Source organism: Podarcis filfolensis, assembly GCF_964270895.1.
Source record: "Podarcis filfolensis genome assembly, chromosome: 11".
In the NCBI taxonomy this organism is placed as follows: domain Eukaryota; kingdom Metazoa; phylum Chordata; class Lepidosauria; order Squamata; family Lacertidae; genus Podarcis; species Podarcis filfolensis.
In genome coordinates, this window is record NC_139613.1 from 42,851,314 (window position 1) to 42,877,219 (window position 25,906).

General features: G+C 42.1%; 1 protein-coding gene across 8 annotated transcripts in view; it reads right to left on the bottom strand.

Annotated features, from left to right (window-relative positions):
* TRIM36 (tripartite motif containing 36) overlaps positions 1-25,906 on the bottom strand; it is a 50,703-nt gene that overhangs the window by 12,801 nt on the left and 11,996 nt on the right. For 2 of the 8 annotated variants that reach the window (XM_083576801.1, XM_083576797.1), the window contains exons 1-5: positions 24,241-24,537; positions 21,261-21,498; positions 10,618-10,943; positions 3,057-3,203; positions 979-1,074 (exon numbers count right to left, since the gene is read on the bottom strand). In XM_083576801.1, the coding sequence (XP_083432927.1) occupies positions 979-1,074; positions 3,057-3,203; positions 10,618-10,943; positions 21,261-21,498; positions 24,241-24,267 (834 nt within the window). In that variant the 5' untranslated portion in view covers positions 24,268-24,537. Of the gene's footprint in view, positions 1-978; positions 1,075-3,056; positions 3,204-10,617; positions 10,962-21,260; positions 21,499-24,240; positions 24,538-25,906 lie in introns of those variants that run through there. The other 6 variants (XM_083576800.1, XM_083576796.1, XM_083576794.1 and 3 more) reach the window with 3 other exon arrangements.

Genomic DNA, 25,906 nt, shown 5'->3' on the forward strand with positions numbered 1-25,906 from the left:
GCCGCCGCGTCGTCGAAGCACAATTTCTGTTCTCATCCTGAAGCAAAGTTCTTAACTTGAAGCACTATTTCTGGGTTAGCGGAGTCTGTAACCTGAAGCGTATGTAACCTGAAGCGTATGTAACCTGAGGTAGCACTGTACTGGTTTCCTCTAACCCATGTTACGATTTTGTATTGCTTTCTGAACACTTTGCATGCAATACCACATTGTGGCATATCCTTCATCACAGTCAACGTTTTTTAAAAAAATCTGCATTATAAATACCAGCCTACTGTGGTACATCTTTTCACCCCAATTCCTAGAATGAAGATAAATACTCTCTACCCACCTACTAACCGAATATGCCAGATTCTTATTCAGCTTACATAATTTGTTTATTATGTTCTTTAGAAACACATTTATAGGCAACTCTGCCAAATAACTGGATGAATAACTGGATCTCTGTGACAAAACAGAACTGGGAAAGGGAAGTAAGTTTTGAAACAACCAACTAAAACCTGAGGAAGAAGGAGAGAGAATAGCTGATGGATTCATATTAGGTGCATTTACACCCCACTTGTCTTCCAAGGAGCTCAGGGTAGTGTAAATACATTGTAGTGTAAACTTAAGTTAGGCTGAAAGATAGCGACTGAGTTGCAGGTAATCCAGTGAGCTTTGTAGCTGAGTAGAGATCTGAACCCAAGTCTCATCACTCCTAGCACAACAGCTTAACAATTATACAATACCTATCTAGGAACCACTCCTCTTTTAAAGAAATTTGTATGCAAGTATTTTAAATATAAATGACTGATCTATGGCTAATATAGATGGGTTTTTGTTTTTTTTAAGGAAAGCTTATTTATTAAAAATCATTTATTTACTGCCCTGAAGAAAACACAACACCTAGCCAACATGCATAAATTAACATTAAAATGAGCACTGTTAAAAATGAACACACATCACAAGAGAGTTTAGCACATGCCAATAAATAATTCTTACCTCTGCCTCTTTCATTAAAAGACCAAGTTCTGTAATCTGGCTTTTCACCTGGCTCTCCTTACTAATGAGGTAGTTTATGTCTTTTGAAAGTTTCTCCTATTAAAAATATCAGCAATTCTGGTTAGGAAAAAAGTAAAAACATTGCATAGGAATTCTAAGGCTAAATGTTCTGCTGCTTTTTGAAGCAGAATCTCTGAAGCAAACGGGGAATTTGGGGGCTATTTTCAGGGGAATATCAGGACATTAAATCAATAAGTAAGCAAATCCCCTTCAACAGCCAACACTGTCGTGCAAAATACCATCCCATCCAAGCAAGTGTTTAGGTGCTACTACAGCTAATTGCCACTGTCTGTGAGATACAAACAATGTATAATTCAAGTAAGAGTATAGCTAAAGCATGATGGGAAAGGGTGTGTGGTAGAACTGATCATGATCCACATGTGCACTGCCCTGAAAGTCATTTCTGGAACTGCAATACAGGTGAAGAAAACCAGCTTTCATTAATGGAAACCAATGGCACTTCATTCTATCAGAACATCTGTATTAACTTCTAAACTGCTTCAGTGTGAAACAAGAGTAACTAAGAGGGTCTGAATAAAGGAGTATCAATCCACTCTTGTCATCAGAACATTGCTTTATTCAAAGTATGGTTCATACATAAAAACCCATCGTGACAAAAAGTCCCTACAGAATGAAGTGAACTCAATAATTAAAATGTCATTTGTTCCACAAACACAATCATAAAACATTTGTCTGTTTGAACAGCTGGTATGAGCCATGCTAGGAATGGTCAACAGGGTTAATCAAATTTAAACTTCCATGCTTCAAGAACATTAAACATTTTACGAGCAATAACCACTACCTCTGTTTTATGGGTTAAGGCTGGCAACATCCAATTAAAAATGTCTGATTGTAAAAAAAAAAAAATGTAATTTGGTTAGTTAAATAAAACCAAAAAATGTTTTACCTCTAAAGCTATCAAAATGGCATCACCATGGCTATTTTGAGAGCATGTGTTGGGCAGGCTGCAGCCAGGGCTGCCCCTAGGCCTTAAGGTTCCCCAGAGACCAGATCTGTTCTTCTGCAGCCCCATCTATCTATGCTATCACCCATTTCTACAAATCTCCTACAAGATACCAGGTGGCTAATGGCAGTGCTTCCTGCCATTGGAGGCAATGCCAGGTACTGGCTCTGGAAGGATATGCTGTGCAAGCGGACTGTGAAAGGGCCTTCTCAGCGAGACTCACCTGGCTCCACCTTTGCCATGTTTCATGCACCAGGCTAACACCTTTCTGTGTACCCAGGCCTTCAGATAATAATTAATGCTGCCTCCTATAGTGCTGCATGTATTTTAGTGGGGTGGATGGGACTTGGTTCTTATTAACATGTTGTGGATCACAGAATCACAGAACTCTAGAGTTGGAAGGGATCCTCAGGGTCATCTAAAGCATCCATGACAGATGGCCGCCCAACCTCTGCTTAAAAACATCTAAGGAAGGAGAGTCCGCCACCTCTCGTAAGAGACTGTTGCACTGTCAAACAGCTCTTAGTATCAGAAAGTTCTTTCTGGTGTTTAGTTGGAATCTCTTGTCTTGTAACCATGGGTTCGTGTCCTACCTTCCAGAGCAGGAGAAAACAAGCTTGCTCCATCTTCCATGTGAGAGCCCTTTAGATATCTGAAGATGGCTATCATATCTCCTCTCAAGTCTCCTCTTTTCCAGGCTAAATATACCCAACTCGCTCAACCGTTTCTCATAAGGTTTGGTTTCCAGACCCTTGATCATCCCGATGAGCATTTTATGTACTGTGTATTATCGGTGTTTAAAAATACTTCAGGTTTAAAATTGTTTTTGTGTGTTGCATTTTATTCTTGTCATGTTGCGTTAAGACTTTTTGTTATAAAAAGCAAGCTGATAAACAAAATAAACGAAAAGTGTGCCATTTCAACAGATGGCTCCTACATTTGCAAAAATGAGCCTGTATGCAAATAATCTGTGTATGTGTGTTAAAATACACCAGGAAAAAACTTCATGATGCTTTTGTTACCAAAGATGAAAAAATAGAGCATTCCCACTTACCTTGAGTGTTTTGTAGGCACTGCTCATGGTAGTCACTCTGTGGTTTGCATGTGAGCCACCCAATTTGCAAAGATGACAAACAGGTCTTCTGCATATTTCACAATACATGTTTACTCTTTCCATTTCATGTTCCGGACACATCAAAATCTGACAAGAATAAAATAATATAAAATGTCTTTCACGAACTGCCCAGCAACACGGGTTATTTATTATTCAGTATGTTATATATACTCTTCTGTGTATGACTGTGCTCAGATTTTAGACCATGCACACAGCATCAGGGAAATGTAACTTAAAAACAAGATTTTAAAATATAGTTAGTTTTTGATAAAAACTAATTAAAAAGCACAAAGTCAAGAATTTATATAGCTATCTTACCTCAGTTGATCCAACCGATTTCTTGCAAAAAGAACATTTCAGAAACATGATTTAAAAAGACTAAATCTAGTAGCCATCAAAAGTCGACAATATGGAGGGGAAGAGATACAAACATGTTTCAATCAAATGAAGCCAACCATATGTGATAAATATCTGAATGTCATAATTTCTGCCTAGAGAATGACCCACTGTAACAAACAGGAATTTTGAAGGATAGCAGCAAATTTAATTTTATTGAAATTCAACTATTTACTAGTTGAGAAAAAATAATAGGGGAATAAAACATACTTCCACTACTACTGTGTGTTCGTAACAGCCACATAGGTTTGGATTCTTTTATTTGTTCCTTGCAGAGAACATGGCTTTCCCACTTCATTTCTCCATCTGCAGCTCCCTGTGCCCACTGAAAATCCACTGGGCTTGGTTATGAATAGGATGCTATGTGCAGGAAGAGGGACTGACAAAATCAGACCCCACAGACCCACACATAAATGGACATTACTTACACTCAATGCATGAGAACTTTAGGATTAAAATCAATTTGCTGTTTCTACTTGTTTTTTTTTTCCTTAACCAGGAGCATTACAAAATGCATGAGAGAAATCTGGGTAAGAGATGGGCTTTGTGTTTACAAAAATGGGGAATCAGCTGCTCTTATCCCAGGATCCCAGGTATACCCGATACCTGCAAGAAGCTAGCTGAGATCAATCCAGACTGCAATCTCCACCTCCTGATCAAGTTTAAATGCATACATCAAGGCTTCAACATCCAGCATAATTTCTTATCCCTGCTTTGAGAAACGTCTGGCTGAATGAAAAGTTCTGTAGAACTCAAAAACCAAGCCTTAATTGCTCAAATAGATTTTGAAGTGTTTCCCTCTTGTGGACTCCAGAACTCTGTTTCAAAATCAGCTTCTTAAGGTATGTGTCAACAAGGCATGTTAGCTCTTTTCAGGAATAGGTGCAGATGACAAACTAGCATAAACTGGACAAAAGGACCCCTAGCCACAGCTGCAATCTGGACAACCAAATGCAAGGCCAGGTCTGTTAAGTCCCTGCCCACTACCTACAAACTGAAAACCCTTCCCCCCCCCCAAAGAAAGTGTTGCATCATTCAAGACAAACTGAATCCCTATTCCCTAATCAGTAGCACTTACGTCCTTATCTGGATTAAAGGTAAAGGTATAGGTCCAGTCGCGGACAACTCTGGGGTTGCAGTGCTCATCTTGCTTTAATAGCCGAGGGAGCCGGCGTACAGCCGCTTCTGGCAAACCAGAGCAGCGCATGGAAACGCCGTTGACCTTCCCACCAGAGCAGTACCTATTTATCTATTTACACTTTGACGTGCTTTCAAACTGCTAGGTTGGCAGGAGCAGGGACTGAGCAACAGGAGCTCACCCCGTCGCCGGGATTCGAACCGCCAACCTTCTGATCGGCAAGTCCTAGGCTCTGTGGTTTAACCCACAGCGCCACCAGTCTCCCTTTATCTGAATTAAGCCCCACTTTATTGGCCCTCATCTAGTAATGCCTCCAGGCATTGCTCTGAAGAAATGGTGTTGCTCACTTGTCAGGCTTCTGTCAACAGAGCAACAAAGAGAAGCAATCTTCAGAGATTTCCCCCCTGCTGAGGGAGATTCCCCAGCCCTTTGGAGCAGATTTGGGAGGTGGAGGGGCAAGGGAGAGGTGGAGATGCCAGAAGTTTCTCTGTTCTGTTGACCGAAGCCTTATCAGCTAACGCTGTCGAATACAATCCAAATAGTTTTTCCAGAATCTGATGTCAAGGGAAACAGAACTGCATTTTAATGGCAATGCACTCAAAATTCCAGTTGTTCACCATATATGCTAAGCAGCGTGGGGAACAAAACCAACCCCTGTAAGATACCATATGCCAGGTTTCCTCAAACTTGGCCCTCCAGATGTTTTTGGCCTACAACTCCCATGATCCCTAGCTAGCAGGACCTGTGGTCAGGGAAGATGGGAACTGTAGTCCCAAAACATCTGGAGGGCCGAGTTTGAGGAAGCCTGCCATATTGCCAACATTTTTCAAGCAGTGGGTTGGCCAACGAGTCTCAGTTCACTTTCAGGTGGGCCTCACTGCCACAGCCCACCAGCGCCTCCTCACTTGTCTGCCTCATCCCCTGGTCCTGTCATAGTCTTATGGATGAAGCCATGCCAGTGTTACAATTCCCTGCATGCTGAACAAATGTGGCAAGGAATCTGAAATTCAGAGCGAGGAAGGGAGGCATCCCCTGAGGGGAAAGGGCCAGAGGATGAGTGGAAGGAAAACAAGAGAAAGAGAAATAAAAGAGTGGATTTTAAATATATGTATAATGGAATAATAATAAAATAAAACTGGGTATAAGGCAGTTTCCATGTTCTTAACATTTGCCACACCCTGCCATAGGCCATAAGTCAAACAAGAGTCCTCAGCACCACTTTCTGAAATCAAGCCTTCAGAAAGAACTGGAATCACCCTAAAAAGCCATCCAAAAGGATTTGATGGCCAACTCTGCCAAACAATTTAAAAAGATATCACTGCTGATGGCATTGGTTGCTTATTAGTTAAAAGACTGTGAAGGAAAACTGGTGAACAAATGGAAGCATTAACTGCCCAAAAAAAAGTGTTTTAGAAGCAAGCCATCTGGCTGTGCAAAGGGATGGAAAATGTTGTTTCTTGCATTTGGTTTTCTTTAAAAAGTAAAGCAAAATTCAAGCTAGTTGTTTCACCTAATTACTTGTTTTGCACGTTACAAAGATTTGCTTTTTTCACCTTACTCAGTTACAGAGATTCATATGATTGTTTACAATTTTAAATAGCAGCTAATATAAGAGACGTTATAATTAGATTGGACTAAAAACCCACAGCAGCCTTGAATTTAACATTTTAAGGTTAATTCACTTGTGTGAATTACAAGATTACAAGCAATTACAGGATTCCATCTGCTTCTCTTTCTTCACAGAATAAAGGACAAATAACCATTTAAAACAGTTATCCTGCAGGTGCTGTGGATGGAAACTAGCTCAACAATACCACTATCTTGCCTGAAATACCTTAGGTAGCTTTCTTTTAAAAACAGTATTCCTATTAAAATTATAATTTTACAATGATGGGGCTGAATACAATGCTCTATTTGTGCAAATGAAAGGCACTCTCACTCGCACAAATGGATGTACCAATTTGCACACACACAAATGGATGTACCAATTTACACACACTCAAACACAAACTGTAACTCCTGCACTGCACCACATTCCATTCTGAAGAATTCCCCAACTCTCACAGAACTTTTCAGCTTTTCAGTGGATAGAAAAGCACCATTGCATTCACACCATGCCTTGCAATGGGTTTTTTGGGGACCCAAGCCTATATTTAGTCTAAAGAATATGTTTGGATTGGGAAAAGCAGAAAGCAAACACAAATAAATCAACTCTGAGTGATTTATAAGCTGGAAATTGGAAGGAAGTTGTTAACTATTCAGGGAATTAAAATCTGGAACACAGCCCCAATAAAGCTAAAAGCAAATAACCTCATTTGTTTTTCTAAGCTGAATAGGCTATACGTTTTGTACAGCCAATTTTAACCTCAGGCGTTACGGGACAGCCTCTTAGGGCAAGAATGATTCTCATTCTCATTCACAAAGCCATTTCCGACATTAAATTAGGTCCCAAGTAAAGATATCCATATACTGTGTGAAAGTAATACAGTGAAGGTGACAGGCAATGAAAACTTCAGAAGTGAAATAAATGATTAAGATCCAGCTATGCCCATGGGGTACAGCAATTATAGTGGAGGCACCAAATAGGATTGTAAATTCTCTTTTTTTCCTTGGCATTAAACGCTGTCACATTTAAAAATGTGAAAATGGGCGGACCTGTGTCAAATTAGTTTTAAACACTGCACATACACAGAGCATTCTCAACCACAGTGCTGGGAAAAAAAGTCAGCCAACCCAAACGAATGCTGAGCAGCAACTCAGAGGTACCGTATTTTTCGTCCCATAGGACGCACCTAGTTTTTTGGGGGGGAAATAAAGGGAAAAAATGTTTCCTTTATTTCCCCCCCAAAACCAGGTCGGGGAATCCAAAACAGGTCGGGGGACAGCGGTATGGCGGCGCTGCGCCTCCCCGCTGTCCCCCGAGCTTGTGGGGCTGCCCGATGTCTGCTCGAAGCGTGGGGCGCTCTGCTTCAGCGCTCCCCGCGCTCTGTGCAGCAGGCTGCGGATGTCTGCCCGAAGCGCGGGGTGCTCTGCTTCAGCGCGCCCCGCGCTCCGGGAAGCAGACTACTATCCGCAGCCTAGGGAGCCCTTCGGGAACTCCCGCGGGCTCCCCAGGCTTGCTGATAGCTTCCTGAAGCCTGGAGAGCGAGAGGGGTGGGTACGCACCGACCCCTCTCGCTCTCCAAGCTTCAGCGAAAGCCTGCATTCGCCCCATAGGACGCACACACATTTCCCCTTCATTTTTGGAGGGGAAAAGTGCATCCTATAGGGCGAAAAATACGGTAGTTTTGCTTTCCCTGTCATGTACCACTTAGCTTGATTACTTGAGCCTTGGGGCTAGTTACCAACTGACTTTGCAAATGAGGTGAGGAAGTCAGAGACCATAAGCCAGATACTAAAAACACCATGCAACAGAAGCAAATCCTGATAACTTTAAAGGTAAAGGTAAAGGGGGCCCTGACCATTAGGTCCAGTCGTGACCGACTCTGGGGTTGTGGCGCTCATCTCACTTTATTGGCCGAGAGAGCCGGCATACAGCTTTCGGGTCATGACTAAGCCACTTCTGGCGAACCAGAGCAGCACACGGAAACGCCGTTTACCTTCCCGCTGGAGCGGTACCTATTTATCTACTTGCACTTTGACATGCTTTCGAACTGCTAGGTTGGCAGAATCAGGGGCTGAGCAACAGGAGCTCACCTCGTCGCGGGGATTCAAACCGCCGACCTTCCGATCGGCAAGTCCTAGGCTCAGTGGTTTAACCCACAGCACCACCCGCGTCCCAAGCGCCACCCGCGATAACCTTAAACATCAGATAATGCTGATTATACCAAATTGTTGCTTAAAACAAAAAGAGATTATGAAGAGCTCCCACTGAATCTCTCTAAACCGAGTGAATGGACAGGAGAGGCGTAGCGTGAGAGGGCTGGGGGGGGGGGCATGGCCACGGGCACACATTTTTGAGGGGGCACAATCAGGCACCCCCACAACTGGCACGGAGCCCTGGGAGCTGAGACGTGGTGGCAGGCAGGTTTGTCTAGTGGGCAGATGGATGGAGGCAGCAGTCTCCATTCACCTTCCACATAGGCTCCATGTGTGCCCCCACCCCAGCTGCCCAGTCCACCGGAGGAGGCATAACACTTGCCCTGCCCCGGGCATCGGCAACCCATGCTATGTCGCTGATCGGCAGTAAAGTGGCAGTAAAGTGGCAAATACAATACAATGTAAAAAAATGTGACGAATCTAGGGGCAAAACCATCTTAAATTTGCATATACACCCTTGGGGTTTGATCTGGCAGTAACTGAACAGCGGTAGTAACCTTGGGGTTGTGGTGAATAGCTCTATGAAGCTGTTGACCAAGTGTGTGGCAGCTGTGAAAAAGGTGATTTCCATACTAGGGATCATTAATAAAAGAACTGTGAATATCATACGTAAAGTAAAGCTGTGAATATCATAGGTAAAGTAAAAGTAAAGGGACCCCTGACCATTAGGTCCAGTCGTGTCCGACTCTGGGGTTGCGGCGCTCATCTCGCTTTACTGGCCGAGGGAGCCGGCGTACAGCTTCCGGGTCATGTGGCCAGCATGACTAAGCTGCTTCTGGCGAACCAGAGCAGCACACGGAAACGCCGTTTACCTTCCTGCCGGGGTGGTACCTATTTATCTACTTGCACTTTGACGTGCTTTCGAACTGCTAGGTTGGCAGGAGCAGGGAGCGAGCAACGGGAGCTCACCCCATCACGGGGATTCGAACCGCCGACCTTCTGATTGGCAAGCCCTAGGCTCTGTGGCTTAGACGACAGCGCCACCTGCATCCCTGCGAATATCATGTCATTATACATATAATGCATTATATACTACATTATATAATACATTATAATGCGAATTTCATGTCATTGTACAAATCTATGGTGAGCTCACACTTGGTATATGGAGTACAGTGTTGGTTGCCTCACCTCAAGGAGGTTACTGCAGAGCTGGAAAATGTTCAGAAAATGCAAAGGAAGAGTTGCAACATTTGGGGACTTTCAATATAGAGAAAATATGAAGAGACACCATAGAGCATTATAAAATTACCTATGGTGTGGAGAAAGTAGAGAAACACTTTTCTCCCTCTCTTATAATGCTAGAGCTTGTGGATATCCAATGAAGAGGAATGTTGGAAGACTCAAGAAAGACAAAATAAAGCACTTCTTCACACAGTCCATAAACTATGGAATTTGCTCCCATAAGTAGTAGTGGTTGCCACCAACTTGGAAGACTTAAAGCAGAGGTGGGGAACGTGTCGCTCTTCAAACTTCCGTTCCCATCAGCCCCAATGAGCATGGTGAAAGGTCAGAGATGATTACAGGAGTTGCAACCCAACAACATCTGGTTGTGCCATAGGTTCCCCAACCTGTCTTAAAGAGTGTCAACGTGGCTCTGGCCCACTTGATTACCTCGGGGGGAATATGGCTCTTAATACAGAAAAAAAAGTTTGCCCGATCCTCATTTATAAGGTTAAAAAAACCTGTAAAATACTTAAAATTACAGAGTTACCATCACCACCCCAAAATATCCCACTCAGCATAAACTATGCTATGCTAGATGTGCAATAATAATAACAACAATAACAATACGTGGAACTCATTCTACCAACGTAAGTAATAACTACAACGAATTTAAACTTTTAGTAGATTCTTAATATCTGAAGACAGTTATGCGGAATAATTCAACAGTAACAATGGTGTACTATTTTCAAAATAAAATGTTCAGCACTATGCTCAACATCCAATTTCTGTTTGGAAATTATATTACACAGTTCTCTCTAAAATGCAGCTCATCAACAGTCATAGCAACAGAATCAGAAGACAAAATTCAGGAATTTAAAATCAAGAATACTTAAGTAATTGTTATGCAGCAACAGCTAGCATACAAATTGTATGTGCACAAAGGCAAGCCAGTTCTATTACACATTAAACAAACTCACTTACTTTAGGCCTGAAGTTCGTAGTTGGTCCCACATATTCATGTTGCGCTTTTACAGTTCCCCAGGGATGATGTATTTTGAAGCATTCGTTGCAATAACTTGCACTACAATCCATGCAGCTCTTTGTGGATTCTTGCGGTGGAGGTTTACAGAGATCACACATAATGGCTGTAGCTGCCCTTGCTGCCTGCCTATATCGTTCTACAATAGTTTCCAAAGTGAAGTTGCGAAATAGGCCATTGATGCCACGCTCTCCCAGGTCTATGTCATGCCGGCATCCAGGACAAGGGAAGGTAGTTGTCTTAGGAGTCAAGGAATTGCGTTTCCAACCTGTGCAGATGGCAGGACCTGATTTAGTTGCAATGTTGATAAGGAAAATGATTTGGCAGGTGAATAAACGATAAGCTACTAGATCTTTATTTAGAAATTTCCTTTAATGCATATGCCATGTGGCTGCCATACTTAGTAATGTTTGTAAATAAATTGCACAACTTTGCAAAAGAAAGATAATATGGAAGCTAGAGCAAAATGTTTGATATTTCATCTTTTGACAATCCATGGACCAACTTGAAAAATGCTGGAGTTGTTTTTTTGTTCAGTAAGAACCTTACTGGAAGAGACATTATAATTCAAGGGAGAGAGGTCTGGGAATGGCAAGTCTCTGTTCAATTTTTGCTCAGCCTGAATTTCACTTAACATCCTCTGTAACTCACTGTCTCCCACCATAATCCATTACTGTTTTGATGAGTTGATGAATATATTGCTATAGCACATGCTGAGTGCAAGACAGGGCAGGATGCAAATCTAAATTTAAAAAAAACCCAACTGTAAGAATATCCTGAATAGCAATATGAGGCTAGCTCCTCCAACATGCTCAGCAGGCTTAAGTTTAAATTCATTCCCAACTGCAAATCTTGGCTGAAGCATAATAAAAACAATTGCAACTACAAAAGAGAAAAGGAACACTGGACACTTACCTTGAAGGTTCTTTCTAGTTATGTTGAACAGGCATCCAATATGCTGGCAGGGTTTAATTCCTCCTATCCTATTCTCCTATTCCTATCACCCTGGAAGGCAGGGAATACGTGACAAACATTTGGGCCAGCCATGTCACCCTAAGCTTCTCCACCAGTTCCATCTCATAGCAAAGTTTGAGACAGAAGTGCCGAGAAGAGTCCAGAACAAAAAAGAAACAAAACCACAATGTGAACCTAGAAAAAACAGGTGATGCAGAATCCTCGTTCACAGGAGAATACCCAATACAAGCTGGGGATTGAGGGACAATGACCACTGAGATTTGTAATGTTTAGTAAAGGCAGTAGGGACTTCCATGGGGCTGCCCAGCAGATTTCTAGGTAGGGGTCATTAGTGTAAAATGTCGCCAAAGAGTATGCTGTCCTGCTGAAGTGGACCATGATATGTTGAGGTTTTGGGAGGTGCTATGAATTTAATTAATTTTATAATGAATGATTTTAGAGTGTTGTCTGTGCTGTACTTTTGTACTGTTTTATTGTTGTTAGCCGCCCTGAGCCCGGCTTCGGCTGGGGAGGGCGGGATATAAACAAAATTTATTATTATTATTATTATTAAGGCAAAAAGATGCATGTTTTGCACCATCTGGTCAACCGCAGTACTAGATATTCTTTTCCCCAATGACCTTTAGTGGAAAGAGACAAAGAGCAGGTTTGATTGGCTGTTTTTGTTCAATAGAAGTTTGTAGGCCCCTCCTAATGCCTAGCTAGTGCCAGATTCTCTCCCTTAGGTGAGAGGGTTGCAGGCAAGTTCAGCTCTTGTTTCCTAAGGAAGGCAGAGTTAACCATCCGAAATAGTGGATCCATTCGAAAGATCTGAAAAATGTGCTTAATGCTGCTGCTTGCTTGCAGCAGCAAGAATACTCATCGCAAAGTATTGGAAGACGCAAGATCTACCCACTCTGGAAGAATGGCAAACGAAGTTGATAGACTTTATGGGATTGGCAGAAATGACTGGCAGAATCCGTGACCAGGGAGAAGAGTCAGCAGAAGAAGAATGGAAGAAATTTAAGGACTATTTACAAAAATATTGCAATATTAATGAATGTTGAATGATGCAGGATTGAAATTGGTTTCTAGCTGTAATGGTAATAAGATTATGAAAAAATGGTCCCTTTTTTCTTGGTATATAATCAAGAGTTTAAGATATAATAATATAAGAGGATGGATAGAAAATAAGGGGTTTAATTGTAATGCTGGGAGATAAGGATTTGCTGGATAAACAATTCGAACTGGAATACAAGAAGGGGAGGTATGAGGAGGTCAGTGAAAGATGTTATTGAAAAATAAGCTTTGAACTTTATTATTTTTTCTTTTTAATTTTGTCTTTTTGTTGTTTGTATAAAATGGAAAATGCTAATAAATATCTTATAAAAAGAAAAAAAAGAAAAATGTGCTTAATGTTCTTTGATCAAAAGAACTTCCAGATCTAAGAACTTGCAAGTGGTGGTAAACTGCCATTAGAAAAGGAGACCTTTGGGACAGCAGTCTTAATGGATCATCCTTCAAAGCTGCAAAGGGAGGTGCTGTGAGAGCCTTGACAATCATATGCAGGTACAAGTTGGAAATCTGTGCACCACCAGAGGGCAGGGGAGAGATGCCTCCTTCATGAAGCGTCATAGGTGTGGATGGGATCCTAAAGCTTTGGAACAGCTGGTATCTACTGGGGGGAGGCAGAAGGTTTAGAACCAACAGGACAGTTTTTTCACCTCTAATGACATCCCATTTTCTTTACTTGTCTGACAAACTAATACGCAAGGTCGTCAATCGCTGCCTATTTCATGCACTGAACAAAACATTTATCTATAAGGAAGATGAAGAAGGCTAAAGCCTGTAGTCCATAAATGGCCCTCAGAAGTTTCTGTGGCCCACTGAGGATCTGCTGGGAAAAGGCACGTTTGATACCTACTGTATCTATGAAAGAAAATCTCAGCTGGTGGCTCCACTGTGGCTGAAGTAGGCATCTTATCTTTCCTCCATCACTACTCTTAATTTACTTAATATATTTTTTGTAGCCCACGTTAATTGCTTGGCTGAGGGAGCTGTGGAAGAGGAAGGAAAGAGGAGGAGGAGGAGGAACAGAGCAAAAAGGAAAAAAACTATTCCTTTTGAAGAGAGGAACATGGAAGTAGGCTAGGCAAATGAGCAAGCCATGAGACGGTAATCAGAAAAGAGTAAAGATAATAGTTAAGTGCTGAAAGAGAAAGGAGCAGCAAGGAAAATGGGTCCTGGGTCAAGGCAGGGAACCAACTGAGGGATGAGCTTAGGGTTACATGGCTGGCCCAAATGCTTGTCATGTGTTCCCTGCCTTCCTAGCATTAATCCAGATTATTGGATGTCTCAGTCACCTCAACTGAAAATAGACTTTTATACATGAGTGAGAAATATTCATATGTCGCTTTCATGACTACGTTCTGGCTCGGCAATAATAATAGTGACTTGGAACAAACTGCAACAGAGCCCTCTTCAGTATTAAGCTCTTTACACATGTTCTCTATGCAAAGATAAAACCCTGACTTTTTCCAACACACATAACAAACATCTAAATTCTATAAGCAGATTTATATAAGTGTCACCAACTTTCACACATTTCAAACAATTTGTTTCCAAGATCAAGGCTTTCAAAGAATTTTGATGGGGAGGGGGAGGGACTAGGAGAATAGAAGAATATAAATTAATATTAAAATGAATGATGTATACTATGAAAATAAATCAGGAAGTTGTCAGACACCAAAAGCCCTGTGGAGTCCTATTTTTCATTCTCTATGCTTTCCCCATAGCACTTAAGTTCTATTTTTCTTTTTCCAAATATTTATAAAAATCTCAAGATATAAAAAAATAAATATAACACTATTTCACATTTAAAATAAATATCAACTCAGCATATATACAAATCCACTATCACAGTCAATAATCAATACAGTTTTGACAATGTATTCTTACCATATAGAGATGCTATTATATTTTTCAATATCCATATTATATCTATTTTTCATATATTCAATCAACAGGATCCATTCATTTTTAAAATAATTCCTCTTTTGTCTTCCATCATGCAGTCGAACCAACTCTGAGTTTATACATTTCTACCAGTTTCCAAAAATTAACTAGCCATTCTTTAATCATAAGGGCTCTATTTTCTTAAACCATGAAATTTGGGGTCTCGGAATGTCAAAACTTGGCAGGAAATATTTTTCAGATATAGAGCATTTCTGTATAAGAATCTTTCTCCAAAGCAAGCTGAGGTACTGAGAAGAGTGCAGATGCTTTGCAATTCTGCTTCTTCTGCATAGGAGCCATCTCTCAAAAATGAGGAGCCATTTCTCAAAAACAAGATACAACTTTATACAAAAATCATGTGATTCAACCAACTGAAAATGAAGGTGATATTACACTGGATTCAGGAGACACATCGTTGTCATCATAGGACTAAAGGTTGACTGCTGCTACCGTTTCTGGGATGCAAGAGTGAATTACGTTAGTCGTTGCTGTGTGCAGTGCAAACTGAGGATGTGCTAGAATTGTGAATTCGAGTGTTTATGTGTTTGATGCAAGTGCATTGATCCTGCAAGGAAGCTGCATTTAGATTCCATGGGGCTGGGAATTTGATGGGGTTGGTTTGTTTAATCGTTTAACTGATTTGGCGTATGGTGGTTGGGAAGTATGAGTTGATTTTTCTTTTGCCTAAATATCATTATTGGTCATTATATTCATTTTCAGATGCAATCTATCTGCTGATGTTTAGAAAATACTTTATTTAGCATTTACTATGTTTTACAATATGCACTTTTCTTTGTATTTTGCGGCTGATTTCTATGCTAAAGAAGACACTCCGTTTAGTTAATTGTGTCTTACATAATGTGTAAATTCTCTGGTATTTTTTGTGTTAAGTTTTTTATTTAAAATGTCTTAAATCTAGGTTCCAACCCGCTTGAACATTACTTTAAATAAAAGTGGTATATAAATTGTAAAAAATAAATAGTAAAAGTAAATAAAATTCAGGATTGGCTTCTGTGACTCTGCAGCAACCCTATATACAGGAAACATACTGTCACCCCTACGCATAGTAGTATCACAGCCACAAAGTGGCTACCTCCAAATTAGTTGGTTAAAGTATGCAGAGTAGAAGCCAATATAACTTTTTCCTAGTTCTAAAGCTATATTTTAAGAACATTAGGCTTTATCTTGAGGACTCCTTCATCCCTGACACAAAAAAGAGAAATCTGGATCCAACCCTATAACAGAGAATTGGCCGTATGAAATATTTTTTAGTAGAAAGTTACTCCTCAAAACAATATTTTCTATTAGCTGTAGGTACACTTCAGAACTCAAAACCCCCTTTATGTGAATTATCAAGGGTAAAGAGGTGAATGCAGCTCATCCAAGACCGCACTCCAAGGAAAGATGTCTACCCTTAGATTCATAGAAAAATATGCAATTATAGTGATGAGTGCATTATAATTTGATCAAGGAACCCTAAAGCATGCCTGTACATTAAACAAGTTTAATCTCAAAAGCCACATGCCCTGCAACAAGGCATACATGCAGTATGTTAATTGCAGACACTGAATAACTCAAGACCTTTAAAGTAAAAAAATAATAACAACATGCAACATGGAACTAAAAGCAGATGCCACAGCAGCAGTCATATGTTGGCTAGTACGGCAGGCAACTAATATCACTTATATTCAAACTATTGACTATTTAAAATGGCAATTAAGCAGGCAAAAAAACAGAATCCAATTTTAAAAAATAAATAACTGCGATGCAGTGGTCAAGTTTAAACAATGCAATCTGAAATGCTTAGCCAGTAGCATGCTTCTGAAGTGTTGACAGGTGTGAACCCTATAGTTCAGGCTAAAATATAGAGTTAGATAACACAGTTATGCGGTCTTTATATCAATTAATTAAAAATAAGGAGAAGCATGATAATGAAGGCATGCTTTTACATACATACTGGTGACCCCATGCTGATGATTCGTAAATATAAAAGATCTAAGATGTTCCATCCCTTTTCATGTAGTCTATTTATCTTTGCTTAGAGAAAACTTTTACATAGCATTTTACTCTGGTTCACACAGCTGCAAAAGAGCCTATTAAAAAAAAAATTGGGGAAAAGCACCAAAATTGGCAATCCTCCACTTTTAGTAGGGAAGCCACTGGCTACTTCCTTTGCTTCGTTATTTGCTTTTGAGAATATGATATGATTAATGTGGTAGAATTTAGTGTTAATATGCAGTGCTCATGTTATATCAGCCTTATGTGCCTTCAATCATATTTCATATCCAAAAACAGAAGCGTTTGTGACACCTTAAAGGCAAAGTGGGCTTTTATCCTCAAATCCTTATGCCATAACAAACGGGTACATTTTTCTTTAAGTATCACATGACTTTTGTTGCAGACCAGGACTAGTTGCAGACATGCCCTCCAGGTGCTTTGGACTACAACTCCCATCAGCCCCAGGCAGCATGGTCAATTGCGAGGACTATGCAAGTTGTAGTCCAAAACAAGGCTAAACATTTTTCATATCTGGTTGATGAGAGTTCAGAAACTTCAACTGGTTCAGAACACAGCAGCCCTATTTTTAACTTAGGCAAGCAGTGTCATATTGGGATCTTGGTACTTGAAAGACTGTTTTCATACGTATGGACCTGTCTAAAATTTATGAGTACTGCTACTGTGTTAGATATCCTCAGGTGCACCAACCTTCAAGGGGTTAAAGTAAGTAGCAACCAGGGAGGAAATTTCCAAATGTCATCCCTTCTTGTAGGCAGATTTGGCTGGCAACAAATATTTTATCATTAGGCAACAAGCTAAGACCTTTTTATTTTCCAAAGTTTCAGTGACTACTACTTTTATTGCCTTGCTCTGCTTTATATGATTTTAAATCACTTTTTACAGGGTTTTGTTTCGCCAATTTTATTATTGTTTTATAATTAATTTTGCTGTAAATTGCTTTGGAAATTTGATTAGAAAAGTACTATGTGCATATTTTAAACACAGGGAAGAAATATTGCAATAACTGTACTCTGCCCACTTTTTTCCTCCATGCAAATATAAATGCAGAATTTGACCAAAAAAAATTTTTTTTGCTGCAGATAGGTCCTTAATACCACCTACTGTAATCTTCTTCCCACATGCATGGCAAGGGTAGTATTAATAGCTGCAATTCATGCTCTTTTGCACATATGCAATGAGTTTCACGTAACAGAGCCTTTCTGTCCCCACAATAGGTTTGTGGGTGGGTGGGTGTTTTTCTCAAGAAAAAACATTCTCGCTGTTTAAAAGTATGATTTCCTACAGCAAAAGCCAGAAGAACTAGAAAAGGGATAACACATCTTTTAATTCAACTTACATTTTTTAATAAGCAATATCACCAGCATAATGAAGAATAGAGAGTAAATTTCCAGGGTGTGTTTTGAAACAAAACTATGTTTTAAGGTCAGCTGGATTCAAGTTCAAAAATGAATGCTTGCTCTCCTCAGATAAAATATTTCCCTTAAGGATACGCAGGTATTCAGTGACAGTTTAGGAATCAAACTTTGAGAAACCTTTATTTACATTATGGCAATGTTGTTTTCCTTGAAGGTTAATAAATTTTACTAATCGATCTAGCATTGGAACCCTTTTGCAGTTCCATTCATGTCACTCTGGAATGCATTCATCCTCACAAGATGCACTTTAAAAGGAGAAAATATACGTATCGGTAAGTCAAATATTTTGTAATCTGTATTTTCAAGCACAACATGGGATATCAGTGAAGTAGAAAGTACCGTATTTTTCTGTGTATAAGATGCCCCCATGTATAAGATGACGCCTGGGTTTTTTAACCCGAAATTAAGAAATTAAGTTGTTTAGCTGGGGGGGGGGCTCACTTCTGCCAATCGCTTGCCCGCCTGCCCGCCACTGCCAATCGCTTGCCACAGCCACTGCCGATCGCACACCTCGCTGCAGCCGCCAACTGTCTGCCCGCTCACCGCCACCAACAGCCCACTTGCCACAGCCAATCACCTGCCTGCCTCACCACAGCCCCCAATCGCCACAGCCACATCCAATCGCCAGCAGGCCTTTCCGCAGCCACCAATCACCCGCCCAATCGCCACTGCCTATCTCCTGCTTGCTGCTGCCATTCATCGCCCGTCCTCCCTCTGCATTCACTATCCGTGTATAAGACGACACCCAATTTTTGCCTAATTTTTTTTTTAGCAAAAAGCATCATCTTATACACGGAAAAATACGGTACTTCTGACAGTCTTTAATGGGAAGGGGAGACTGAAGAACAAGCAATTCTCTTGTTTGGAGAAAAAGTGTTTGCCTACAGATATGTAACAAAGGTGTCAGACGAGCCTCCCAGGGGGGAGAATTCCACAAACAAAAGAGCCACAGCAGAAAATGCCTGTTCTCCTGTTGCCACCCTCCAGACCTCTTGTGGAAAAGGTGGAGTTAGTGCAACAAACTCCCCCTGCACCCTCCCCAGATCTGCTTAGGAGGGCTGGGAGAAGCCCCAGTATAGCATGCTGGCGGAGGACATTGCACTGGGCAAGCAGAAATGCTTCCATGCTGATGGAATGATTTTCTTAGTGCTATGCTGAATTCCACCCTTTAAGTTGGCTTGTGTACACTAAAAATAGTTAAGATTAAGCAGAGTTTGTCCAACAAACAATAATACTATTTCCAGTTTAGCCAGCAATCTAAGTGTGACCTTGCCAATGGGGCTGCAATACTATACCATTTATCCAGCAGTAAACTCCATTAAATTCAATGGGACTTACTCCTCAGTAGAAAATACAGAGAATTGCATTGTGGTTATAGTTATTCCTAAAGGATATTCTTTTATTTGTATTGATTTTTTTAGATCATGCAATAAGAGCTACCAAGTTGCCCTCTTGAATCCAGTTGACCTTCATATCTGTTCCGCAAAGATGAGAGTAAATAGGTCCTCAACAATATTACCTTTATCCACCCACTAAGCTTGGACTTGACCACTGATGTCTAAGAGAAGTATAGGCAAACATATTTATTATAAGAGCCAAATACTAACTACTGCCATACAAAAGTGAAGCATTTCTACCTCTGCACCCAAGAGACCTCCTCTGTGAGGCTGTAAACAATGAACAGAAAATTGTTTTTAGAAGCTGGTTTACTATGGTATACTTAAAATAATGGGTCAGGTGCCCTTCTTCCCACTGCAGAACAGAAAAATGGATTAGGTTGTAACTGCATGCACACTTACTTGCGTGTAAGTTCCACTGTGTTTGAGGGGACTTACTTCTGAGTAAACAAGGACCAGATCAGGCTGCACAATTATTATGAGGCATTGGGGGGAAGAGAGCTTGATTTCATCTTATCATGTCTATTAATATCAAGTTGTCAATATCTTTAATTAAAAGATGAGGGTTTATTTTAATACAGTTCTTGTTTCTTTTAAATTACAGAAGGTAACTGTTGCATTTTGAAGCATTCAATATTGGTTAATTATAATTGTCTTGGACAATCAATGTAACCTCAGACTTACTTACCATAACTCTATATCCAAACACAAACCCAGAACCAGTTAATTAGCCAATAATTCATAGCCCTACTTAGGTACTTTATAACAGCAGCAGCACATATAGATTTATTAAGTAAAAGTTTAACATATGCAAACAGTCATATAAGGCCTTTTGAAAACACAAGGTATTCCAGTTATGGCATCTACCCCCATAACAATACTAGTAAAATTTAGTTTCCAGTGTGTCAGGACTACAACTACCAAAAGTACAAGGAAGAACACTACTGCAAGATCCCTGGGAAATCTCCAGTTAAAAGGATCAGATAGCAGGTGATGGGAAAGACCTCTCCCTCAGATCCTGAAGAACTGTTGCAAATCAAAGTAGGCAATACTGTTGTCTAGATAAATGGTAGTTGGACAAATTGTCTTACCCGGTACATGTCTAAAACCTATCTGGCAATTTTAGTTGGCTTTGTGAACAATTCCAACATCACACGGCAAACCAGTTATAGCGGAGCGTAGAACTGAGTGGGGCATTAAAGCCATGATCCTAAACACTCCTTTTTCGAATAACTGATGATCAGGGCTTATTTCCAGGAAGATGGATTTAGAGGTGCTATAAAGGGTCTAGAAATTAAATCAGCACAAACACAAAATATATGCTTAGCAAAGTCAATTAAAGGGAATGTAAACCCAATTGCAATACTACTAGAAATATACAATGGGCTCTGGTTTATTAGGGCAAATGGGGAACTGCCAAAATGGACTGCCCCCAGTCAGTCTCTACCTGCCTATCTTCTTACCTACAACCAGTCCTCCTCCTTAGTCGCAGCAATGCTCTTGTAAATTTCAGCAGGGAGGAGGATGGGGACAAAATTGGCCTGTCATTGGCCTTGACTTCATTACTTTTGGTCTCCCTGCCTTCTGTTCCTTTGGGGACCAGCCACCACTACATATGTGATCCAGCCCACTTCACTGCAAATCTAATAATAATATTAATACATCTTGACTATAATAAGAACTACCTATAGAACACTAAGGAATGTTACAATTAAAAAAAAAAAAGATTTGGCTTGTTCCAAATAATTTTTGCAATCCACTAATCACAGCGTTACTTTTACATACCTGATCTATTAACCCTGTCAATTCTATCCAAGCTAGGGGAATGCATTCGGTTGCGAGGGCTACTTTGATTGGAGGTCTCTGAGGCAGCATCATTGAACGAATCTTCAAGCGTAAAGTAGAGGATTTCTTTTACGCATTTGTGGCAGATACTATGTTGACAAGGGAGTATAAGTGGATGGGTAAATAACTCCTTGCATGCTGGGCAGATGAGCTCTCGTTCAATATTCTTAATGGTAACCTGGACAAGGAATGAAAGGAATGAAAAAAATTATAAGCAGCAGTGAGGCAACTACATAAACAAACAAAGTACATATACCCATTTCATTTGCTATTTCAACCACAGAGCTTTTTAAAAAAAAAAAAAATGGAAGAGCAAATATATTAAACTATATTTATTAGAGATTCGGTGTTCAGAAAGACCACACAGGGTCCTATTGAACTTATGGATAAAAGGTAAAGGCAAGGTAAAGGGACCCCTGACCATTAGGTCCAGTCGTGGCCAACTCTGGGGTTGCGACGCTCATCTCACTTTATTGGCCGAGGGAGCCGGCGTACAGCTTCCGGGTCATGTGGCCAGCATGACTAAGCTGCTTCTGGCGAACCAGAGCAGTGCACGGAAACACCGTTTACCTTCCCGCCAGAGCGATACCTATTTATCTACTTGCACTTTGATGTGCTTTCGAACTGCTAGGTTGGCAGGAGCAGGGACTGAGCAACGGGAGCTCACCTCGTCACGGGGATTCAAACCGCCGACCTTCTGATCGGCAAGTCCTAGGCTCTGTAGTTTAACCCACAGTGCCACCCGCGTCCCTTGAACTTATGGATATGAGTGCACTAAAATAAATCTTAATGCCACAGACAGGACAAATATCCAAAGGAAAATCTCAGCAATCCCTATGTATTCTGAAGGTTTCACTTTCAGTGATGCCATGGTATGTCAGTAAATACCATAAGAAGTTACTACCAAAATGTTTTTACATATAGGAACAACTTTATATATTAAAGCAGTTGTATAATCAATTACTCTTCAAATATTCCATTTATGCAATTATAGTAAATTATCTCATTAAATTTTATTTCCTTGCAAGGCAAGTTGTATTTGGTAACCAAAGCACTTGAAATAAAACTGCCCCTTAAACAGACACTACTGTGCATGCCGCAGTTTGCTTTGCCTCTCTTCCAAAAGGACTCTGAAGAACAAAAAAGCACATTGTTAGGTAAGAGAGAAGAGATGTTTGTCCCAGTTACAGCTCAGTCAGAATAAGTTATAGCCTGGTTGAATAAATTAGGAGACAGACTCCCCAATGCCCGGCTCTTCGCCTTTGGGGAATAGGGCTTTGCGAACTGTGCTGCCAAAGCACAGTGAGTGATGATCAACCCTCCATTCATTCTCCAGAAACAAAAGCTGCACCTTCCTCTCATCCAAAGAAGAGGGAGAAGAGAGATGGCGCTGAACATTAGTCGTAAAACACTGACTGCAGAGAGAGTAGTTTTTAAGCCAGCTGAAAGTGGTCTGATTGCATTGCTTCTGCTGTACAGACTCATTTCGTTCGTGCTACTATTGTTCTAGCTAAAAAGATTTTTGAAGTATTCCAGAGTCATAGTTCAACACTGATCATTCTAGATCCAACTGTGACTACTAAGCTACCATCCATCTATCAAGGTACACAAGATAATTTAATATGGATTCATTAGCCAAAATACTTTCCCGCTCTTTAAAGTGTTCTCTCCCCTCTACATTTTCAGTGCATCCCAGAAAACGGGGGGGGGGGGGGAGGGCAATGCAGCCTGTACAGGACATCCCAAATTAACGTGGATGACAGACATCAGCCCATGGATACCAGATCAGGCTGCATTATCACTGCTATGTTTTCCCCATGCCTGCCACTCTCAATTACGAAGCTTCCACAGGTGACCCCAACACAAATGCATCTAATTTATTCCGCACACAGAGAAAAGCAGGGATTGTTCACAGCTTCTCAGCATGTGCAGCGAGCACCTTAGGCACGCCCCTCGTCCTCTCCAATGCGCACCATTGTCTGATCCCACCCACGCCCAGAAATCCCTTAAGAGATCTGAAGAGACCCCTGGTCAGACTGCAGCAGCTGACAGCTCCTCCTTGGGCCAGAGTCCACCCAGCCGTCAACTGCAGCAAGCATGAGTTTGCACAACGCTCTGGGCGCACGGTACATATAGCGAAAGGTTACACACCCAAGTACTGCTTATTGTACGTGTCAAATCGAAGAAGAGATGGAGGGGGAGAAGTCACATCCCACGTAGGAGAGAATGAATATATATATATATATATGACAAAACCAGCAGCTGTAAAGCAAATGCTGAAAGAGGACAGAGGAGGAGGCTGGGATATCTTTTTGCAGGCAGACCAGGAAGGCTAAAGCACTAAAAGGAGACAAGGAAGAGATTCGCTTGACAAAATACGACTCCACCTGAGGAGTGGGCTTCTCCTCCTGCATCAAGAGCAGAGGACCCAACACAACTCCGAGGGGCCTAGATCCCTCCAGCCCCACCTCAAATAAAATATTTGATGGGAGCACTTCCCCCCCCCCAGGTTAATGGTCATTATTCCCTTTTAAATAGTATGCGCTGTGTCTTGTGATGGATTATGCAGGTCATACCTACCCCCCATGTTTTATTCAAGTTGGCACCCCTGATCAAGAAGCAAGGCACGTGGCCGTAGCTGGGGTTTATGTCGTGGGGTGGGGGGCAGGATTCATATTAGGGCGGGGGCAGAACCTAAGTATTTTTTATTTATTCACTTGATTTGGGGGTAGAAGGGCAGCTGTCCCTTTGGGGGCCCCCCCTTGCCCATGGCTTTGGGGGAGGCACCTAGGTAGGTAGCTCAACTACTCTAAAACTGGGGAAGAGCATTTCCTCCTCAGTCCCTGCAAATCTCCCTCACACACACGCGCGCGCACATACATACGTGCCCCCCCTCCCTCCCTCTCTCAGGGCTACTCACGGCGGGTTCCAGCCGGTCCCCTTCCATCCTGGACACGCCACCGCCCCCCGCCGCCTCCGCTGCTCCCGAAGGGTGCCCGGCGCGCGCGTGTGCCTGCTTCTCTCTCTGCTCGCTTCGCTGCCTCTCTCGGGACCGGCGAGGTCCGCCCTCCCCGCTTTGGGGAGCGCGCGGCGCGAGGGAGGAAGACAGAGGAGGAGAGAGGGGCGCGCGCGCGAAGCAGCTACGAGGCGCCCAGCAGCTGCCACCCGACTGCTGCCTACCCCCCAGAGGAAACTCCGGCGCTGGCCTGGAGGGCGGGGCGCGAGGGGAGAGGGCGGGGCCTGGCGCGGGAGGGGGCGGGGGCAGGGCGGCGGCGGGGGCCGCCTGGCAACCACGCCCACGACACAATGTGGGAGGGGCGGCACCTGGCACCTTTGTTGGCCACCTCAGCCGTGAGGCGGCTTGGCGGCGGAGAGACTTTACTCCTTGAGAGGGGAAATGAAGCAGGCTGGGCGGGGACGACACGTGTACACGCGTACACACACACACAAGCGCCAAATGTGTGGCGGGAAAGGGGAAGCGAGCTACGGCCCGCCCCGTCTGTCCCCTTTCGCAAAAACAAGTGCCAGAATCACGTTCACTCCGGAGAAAAGTTGCTTGTTCGCTCTTTCTTGCTCTCAAATCACCAAACGCACGCGCACACGCGACTCGTAGCCCAAGCAAGATGCCGGCCAGTCTTGCTTCTCCCCGGCCTTGAGTTGCAGCAGGGAGGGCTGCTTCTTCACCTGTTGAGTTGACGCCACGTGCAGCTGGGTTGACTGCAAGGGAGCTGAGCTGGGACACAGAGGGGGCTGGAGCTTTTCAAGCCACATAAACTGCTTTCAGGTTGCTTTGCGATATATAAACGTGATATACATATAAAAGCGATATATAAACGTGAACTGAGCTGCAATCGTTACTACTACAGTAAAGGGAAGCCCGGAATGGTTTAGGGGCCCAGGAGAGTCCCGCCTCTAGGCTTGGAACTTGCAAGGGGGAGGGTGTTGTAGTGTTTGGGCTTTGGGAAAATCGGCGCAGCCCTGAAAGCCCCATGCAAAATGGGTGCTTCTGGGCATGGTGAGCCATCGACTTTGCTTGGCTGGAAAGCACCACAAGGGCTCGGTTGCCTTAGGGGCAATGGGGATTCTTCCCCTTCATTCAAGACAATACATCCCAGGTGGCGGGTTATCTTTGCTGTAGTTCCTCTGCAAATGAAGTCAAATTATTTTGGCAAGCCCGTTTTCCAGGCACAAAAGAATGATCATGGAACCATGGAGGCAAAGGTGAAGCTTTTTAAATCACCTTATTAACAGTTTGTGCTGTGTCTGCACAAGAGTAATGAGTTGGTTCAAGTGAGTCACACAAACCTAAGATTGATAAGACTGTATTCTCAACAATGCTTCCCGGGGAATGATCCCTACTGTATCTAGTGAACTGCCTCTAAGTAAACATACATAGTTTTGCAGTGCTACCAACATCAGAGAGCCCAAAAAGAGGAGGATGAAGAGCAAATGGGCTGTATTTGTCTGTTTCTATCACTGTCAGTTCAATTAGATTAATTCTTAAGCTATCATTAACCATTCAGAACAGAGGGAAACAAACTCAGGGAACTCTATCTGAAACTAGGCAGCAGACCTCTTTTATCTAC